Source organism: Peromyscus maniculatus, chromosome 12 (genome assembly GCF_049852395.1).
Source record: "Peromyscus maniculatus bairdii isolate BWxNUB_F1_BW_parent chromosome 12, HU_Pman_BW_mat_3.1, whole genome shotgun sequence".
In the NCBI taxonomy this organism is placed as follows: domain Eukaryota; kingdom Metazoa; phylum Chordata; class Mammalia; order Rodentia; family Cricetidae; genus Peromyscus; species Peromyscus maniculatus.
The window spans coordinates 14,905,067-14,912,592 of NC_134863.1; the positions used below are offsets into that span (position 1 = coordinate 14,905,067).

Consider the following 7,526-nt stretch of genomic DNA (forward strand, 5'->3'; position numbering starts at 1 on the left):
TTAGAAAGTGGTAGGTATGGAAAGATTACAAGAACAGCACAAACAAAGAGATATTTGAAGATGACCTCTCTGGATTTCTGTAGAGGGTGGACTCATAGGCGAGGCTGGTATCTGGCAGACATGCAGGAGGACATTGTCACATAGCAGGCGGGCTGACTGGTGGGCGGAAGCTAAGGGGCTGGCAGCAGAGAGGGCACAGGAACTGCGCATTATTTAAGGGATGCGGGGTCGACAGAACAGCGGCACTGTATCTTATGGACACTTAATAGGTGCCAACTGAGCTCTGGGGGCGGGAATTGAGAGAAAGAGCAATGGGGAGAGAGAGAGAGAGAGAGAGAGAGAGAGAGAGAGAGAGAGAGAGAGACAGACAGACAGACAGACAGACAGAGACGAGACAGAGAGACAGACACAGAGAGAGAGACAGAGAGATATGCTGGACTGAAATGCTATGTGCCTTCTTTTCAACAAGCAGAGGGCATGACTGAACTTGAAATGGGGTTGTGATCTTCCTTGAGGTTTGCATTTCCACAACTCCCACCTCATGACTCCTTTATATGTCAATCATTTGATCTGATGCTTAGTTCAACAGAATTTGTTTCCTTTTCTGGGAAAATTCTGTATTTCCCGGCTATATAATAGAATTCAACTCTAAGAGAGTTTTTTTTGTTTTGTTTTGTTTTTTTGTTTTTTTTGAGACAGAGTTTCTCTGTGTAGCTTTGTACCTTTTCCTGGAACTCACTCTGTAGTCCAGGCTGGCCTCAAACTCACAGAGATCCGCCTGCCTCTGCCTCCCGAGTGCTGGGATTAAAGGCGTGTGCCACCAACGCCCGACTTCTAAGTGAGTTTTAACAATTTGACTACAGGCAACATTGGGTACATATTGCAACTTAAAATCTAGATATTCATAAGATGGGACTCTCCTATAGCTTAATTAATCTAAAAGAAGAAAAGATAGATATAGACATTTTTGTTGTACAGGGTTTCTCTTCAAACCCTGGCTGGCCTGGAACTGAATGTACAAGTCTGGCCTCAACGTCACAGAGATCCACTGGCTCCTGCCTCCTGCATGGTGGGATCAAAGGTGGGTAGCACCACTCCGGGCAAGATTGGCTACTTTCAGATGTAAATTCTGCTCTAGGCCTGACATGGGCTGATGAATTGTCCTTCCCCAATCTTTGGACATGATGTTGATGGAGTTAGACCTTGATTTCTAAGGTTGTTGAACACTGAGCTTAGCCGGACCTTATAGACCATGTCAATCAACTCCCTGTTTGACAGGGGAAGGGAAGATGGACAAGGAGAGATTCCTTCTAGAAGAAGCCGCTCGCCTAAGGCTAGCGTGGTAGTAGAGAGATCAGCAGAACTGAGACTTGCAGCTCCACTGCCTAACATCTGGGCTGGCCCCGCCAGCTGTGCTGCATATGCCTCATCTGTGCACCGCAGGACTCCACAATGGCAGCACATTCCAGGGAAGCAGATGCTGCTGTGCAGATGTGCACGTGTCTTGAAGACTGCGGGAAAGCAGGCTGGGGAGGAATTCCCATAAATGCGAGCATCCGTCCCACAGCTTTGAGGTCCTGTTTTGCCTCTGGGCTGATGACACTCAGTGTCAGCAGTTCCCTCATGGTCACCCTGATGGCGTGAGTGAGAAGGGGGGGATCATGATGTGGGTTGGACTGAAAAGGGTTCCTGTGAGTTGGGTGGTCCTTTAAACCTACCCCTTGGCTACAAGGAAAATTCAGCTATGGAGCAAAAAAAAAAAAAAAAAAAAAAAAAAAAAAAAAAAAAAAAAAAAAATCCTCAAAATAGTCCAGGATGTTATTCTGCCAAAGGAAACTAAAGATATTTTAAGTTACTTGGTAAAGAACAGTGGTGGTATGCTATGTTTACAATTTGACACAAGTAGTGAGTCACTAATGCATTCCCCTGGAGAGTGTAGGCTCTTCTTAGAGTGCTAATGGCCATGGAATTTTGAGAATTGGCTAAATAGGATAATGAAGACTTGGGGGGGTCATCTGGAAAATTTTGGCAAGTAAGATTGCAAGGAGAGTCCAGAATTTAGGGTACTTTCGGGATCATCTCATCTCACTTTTTGTTCCATAAATTTCCTCCATGCTGCAACATTCTCTCCTGGAGGAAACTCCTTAAGATTCAGAAAGTAAGCCATTATACAAGGTTTAGGAAGTTACTAAAACTAACAAGATTCACTAGGCCTTGCTAGGTAGAAGAGAAACTCCTACCTTCTGAGCTACCTGCAAGAGTCTCTCCAGCCTGTCACCAATAGTTTGCAAGTCACATAGAGTCCCAGGGTGTGGCTTTCATGAGTTGTTGCCCTCTGAGGTGGGTTTTGGGTGGTGCCGCTGCCTTTGACTCATTGTAAGTGACCCCTCATCCATCTTCCTGTAAGTAACCCCAATGAACTCACAGGTTCACCGACTTGGACTTTGGTAGGATTATTCCTCTGGTCAGTTGTGGATGCCTAGCAGGGAGAGTAGACATTTGCTCATGCGTCTCCAAGAAAAGCGATGCAATCCCACATTGAACAGGTGGACAAATAGAATTTGGGAGAGTGCTGTTGACTTATCCTGGAGCCACATGGCAAGTTTGTGCTTGTGTTCAGATGGAAAGAGGAGAGATTCTCATTAAAAGTCAATCAGAGAAGCTATCCTGGGAGCTGGGGTTGTGTAGGCACCTGGGAAAGGAGAGCAGGTTCAACTCTGTGTGAGACTTCAGGACTTGTGAGTTTACAGGTAGAGTGTTAGTGTTCCCCTTGAATTCTGAATGTCAGCCTCTTATTTCAGCCAATGAGAACTCAGTTGGAGCTGCAAATTCAAGCACTGGGTCTCGAAGTGCTATAGGGCGATCAAGGTCAACGAGCAGGTAGAGGAGCTTTAAGGCTAGTCTAAATCCAAACAGTTCCACGTCTGTCTTTCTCTGTATTGGGCCAAACTGAAGGGTAATTAGAATGTGTTCATCAGGGGGGAAATACTTAAGACACAGTAACATTTAGCATAATCCTGTAAAATGGGAGAGTGTGGACCTCTACAGGCCCTGAAGCTTAACTTTTGTGAGCTCTTGACTCTCGGGAGGAAACTCTATTACACATGTGTGGACAAGCACACAGGGCTTTGTCTCTGTGAGCGCCAGCTGCCTGCAGATGTGCGAGGGGCTGCTCCTGTCTCATAGTTGCCAGAACCTCTGCAGGGAGCTGCTGCTGCTGCTGAGAAGGTGTTCTAGAGAGTCAGCCATGTAAACTCTCTCCCCCACATGAATCCCTTTCCCTATAGGAATTGGAGAGATGTGTCCAATTCACAAGGACTTCAGGACAGCGGCTCATTCTACAAGTGGCCTCAAGTACACTTCGAAGTGGCCAGAGCTCATGTTCTCTAGGCTTATCTTTCTTCTTGGGAGTCAGATATTTTTGAATCCTATTGTCCATAGCGTGGGGCATCCAGACAATGGTAATGTCCCATACAGCAATGGTTCTGGGATGGTGTCAACACCTGTAGACATTGTTGGTTATGACAACCTGGTGGAACAGCCACTGACATCCAATAGAAGCCATGGAATCTTCCCCCCAAAAAATATCCTTCAGTGCTGAAGACCTCTTTTTTTTTTCAGAAATGGCTGAAAAACCTGGCTCCAGATGTCATCAATGCTGACACTGAGAAACCTGACCTGGAATACTGTGATGCCACAGCAATGCTCTCTATGTAAAATGAGCCAGGACACAGGAAGGGTCCACAGTTCCACTTAGCATTGTCTGTGCCTCTTATAATGTTTTGCACCCCGAGACTCAGGGGAGCACAGCTTGTGAGCTGTTCAGTGTGGTCAAATAAGCTTCAGGTTCAAATTTGCCTGGCATGGGCTGGGATCTTGAGCTGCCATCTTCCAGATGGATTACCCTGTACCACTTAACCTTTCTGGGTTTGTTTTGCTGTGAAACAGGATAGGAGTTCATGTCTCCCAAAACTTGGATGAAGTTCGAATGAGATGATAAATATAAAGGGTCCTTGTAAATTCACCACTTTACTGTTAATCAAACATGGTTAATACAAGGCTAAGTGTGGCTGAGTGGCAGGCTGTGGGATAATAAGGGTAGACTAGTGATTAAAATGTAGAAAGCTGACTCTAGGGTTATTTGGTGGGAACCTTTTCCTGGAGGTCAGAGAGGACTTAGCAGGTGCTTCATGGGACAGGAGAGATAGCCCATACTGCTCTTCCAATAGCCCTGGGACCAGCACCCACACAGTAGTTCACAACCACCTGTAACTCTAGTTCCAGGGGATCCAGTACTCTCTTTTGGCCTCTGGGGGCACCGCACACATGTAGTGTGCATCGCACACATGTAGTGTGCACTTATATACATGCAGGCAAAAAACTCATACACATAAAAATAAATAAGTAAATACATTAAAAAAAGAAAGTTGATTTTTCAGAACCTTTTGAAGTAGGTACAGTCTGAATAAATTTGATCTCATAGAGTATTTTGAACCTTTTCAGACCCACATTATTATTACTAAATTTTTGTCTCATTTTTTGAAGGCATAACCTGAGTTTGTTCAAAGGCTAGTTGTGAGCTCCTCACCATTGCCCTGTCCCTAGCCTCTAAGTCCTGGAGTTGCAGACATGCATGTCAAGTTTAGCCCCACTTTAAAAACCAGAACTTCCCACCCATGGCAATTCCGGGGAATACTGTCTGTGTATTGTGATACTCTCCTGCTCTCCCTTTGCTTTTTTAATATTTCCCATTAAAAATCACTTCCCTTCCCTGGCCATGCACTTGACTAACAAAATATGAACTTTTTTGACATGATATTCAAGGTCCGCAGAATCACACACCAACCTTGCATCCACACCTTACCTCTTACTTTTGATGGCTGCACAGTAATCTACAGCCCTAAACATGTGATCATTATATAAGGAATTTGTCAGTGCTCTCTAATGCCTCAGTGTCAGACATAATTAGGATTCTCTGTGGTTACTGCTTCTTCTGAGGTCTACACCCTTTGTTGGGATGTTGGATCAGAAGCTATTGGATACATTACAGGCACTGAGAATAGAGTGGGGGGGGAAGAGACGTGTCTAGCCGAATGCCCAATCATACCACCGGCTCTCATAGACTTGAACTTGGCATCCCATTCCATTACACCTTTCACTGCACTGTCTCCTTGTGTAGCTCCCTCAGTAGATGCATCCCCATGAGGTGAGAATGATGTCTGCTCTACACCTAGTCAGAGAACCTTGCGGGGCGGGGGAGGGGGGTGTCTCACCTTCACGTAGTCATATTCACAAAGATAGGAGGATTCCAAGTTGAAGTGCATGAAGTAAAGCTTGATCCGAAACCCCTCAGGGACAGTAATATTCCAAGTCACCTCGGAGTCACTCGGATAGGAATCTGGATAGCCAGGCGACTGGATCTGGCCAAACATTTCATTTAGCTCCACGGTATGGGCTGAAACCTCCAGCAGGGCTAGGCACAGAGCATGGTAGAGAAGGAGCAACCTGGAAGACACAAATGAGGTTTGGCTTACATCGATGATTGCAGGTCCCCAGCGCTGAGCTGTTTAAATAGCTGTTCTCACCACTTTTCTCCTTGCGGCCTAGCTCACTGGGTCTGCAGGATGTTTGGAGAAAGTAACTAGGTGATTTCTCAGACTGCTTTTAGCTTTGGTCTTTTGAAACATTGATATGCATACTGAAGTTTTCTATAAAGTAGTACATTTGGGACCCTGACACATGTTCTCCTACTCTTGGAAGCATAACTATTATAAGTAGGTGATAATTGGTATTACTTCTTCAATTGCTCCTCACTTAGGAACCACAAATTATGTAGTTTTAAAAATATAAGTGATAATAACTAATATTACGATAAACCCCAAAATCAGTGGAGGAATCTACAGACACTGAACACATTTGATATTCTGAAAGAAGTTATTTGCTATGTACCAGTCAATATATATATAATCTTGATGAAGATAGAGTGAACAGCCGGGCGATGGTGACACACGCCTTTAATCCCAGCACTCAGGAGGCAGAGCCAGGTGGATCTCTGTGAGTTCAAGGCCAGCCTGGTCTACAGAGAGAGAGATCCAGGACAGGCACCAAAACTACACAGAGAAACCCTGTCTCGAAAAACCGAAAAAAAAAAAAAAAGAAAAAAGAAAAAAAGATAGAGTGAACAAAACACGTCTTAGTGAGTGCCCTATAGGAATCAAGTTTAGAATTCATTCCTGGAGAAATGAAAAGTAATAGACCGCTAAGAGAGTTACAAAGCAGGACATGGAAAACCCAGTATCAAATGTGGATGATGCAATACTGAGGCAGGGTAACTAAGGCTGGTCATAGTCCTAACAGTCAGGTCACAGCATAGCACTTTCCCAGCAAGGCCCAAGGACCTTGAACTCAAACATTTCCAGCATGACTCTTTAGCTGCTCTAACAGCTTCCTGTGCTCATTTCTGATATTTTTTTTCTGTGCACCTGCATGTGCATGCATGAGCAAGTGTATGTGTATGCATGCGTGCGTGCGTGCGTGCGTGCGTGCGTGCGTGTGTGTGTGTGTGTGTGTGTGTGTGTGTGTGTGCATATGTGTGTGAATATGTGTGTGCATGAGAGTGGAGGCTGGAGACAAACCTCAGGAGCTGTCCACCTTGCTTTTGGAGACAGCATCTTCCGCTGGGACCTGGGGCTCACTGCTTAGGTTAGGCTGGCTAGCCAATGAGACTTAGGGATCTTCCCACCTTTGCCTCCCCGGGTCTGGAATTACAAGCTAGTGTCTGTGCCTTTTGTTACCAGGCCTGAGAGTGCAGATTCAGCTGTGCCTGGCATGGAAGAACAGATTCAACTCCAGGCCCTGACTTTACTTCTCCTACCCACTTCAGGGAAGTGGTGGCACTTCATCTCATATACACCAAGAGGAGTGACTTCCCACAGGGCTGCTCTGCACAGGAACACTGGTATGAATGAACTTTAAGTGTCCAGTCCTAGGTAAAGGCTTGCTCTGATGATCCAGCATGCTGCTGCTTTCTGAAAGTGGAAACTTTGGCTCCCAACCGTGCCTTCCCTGCCATAGTGACAACTGGATTACACAAGGCTGAAAGGTTGCTTCTATTCATGTCTGTTTTTTTCCAGAACACACAGAGGAGAAAGCCTCCTCAGGCCAGTTCTGTGGGGGCTGGCAGTTGATTGACCCCTTAGCCCAGGCCCCAGTGCTGTGTGGTAGGCAGCTGATGAGTGTGTATGAAAGGCCCGTGGAGTGTTCTGTTCTTTGCATCTCAAGGCAGACTTGGACACATGAAGCAGTTCTCTCCATTCATGTAAGAGGCTGGAGCATATGCTTGCTTGCTTGCCTTAGGGGCTGGGAATCAAAGGATGCGCGTGGCAGCTTTCATTTCTCATCACACTCATGTTTTGGCTTTGGAGGCACCAGGCACCGGCTGTACAATTCCTGACACCTGTTATCTATCCTCCAGCTGATCAAAAAGTTGAGCTACATTTGCTTGAAATGTCAAAAGTGATATAGAG

The 7,526-nt window shown here is 45.6% G+C and overlaps 1 protein-coding gene across 5 annotated transcripts in view; it reads right to left on the reverse strand.

Annotated features, from left to right (window-relative positions):
• Positions 1-7,526, reverse strand: part of Masp1 (MBL associated serine protease 1) — a 68,505-nt gene that overhangs the window by 57,987 nt on the left and 2,992 nt on the right. For all 5 annotated transcript variants that reach the window (XM_076548630.1, XM_042259100.2, XM_006985072.4 and 2 more), the window contains exon 2: positions 5,274-5,505. In XM_076548630.1, the coding sequence (XP_076404745.1) occupies positions 5,274-5,505 (232 nt within the window). The remainder of the gene's footprint in view (positions 1-5,273; positions 5,506-7,526) is intronic.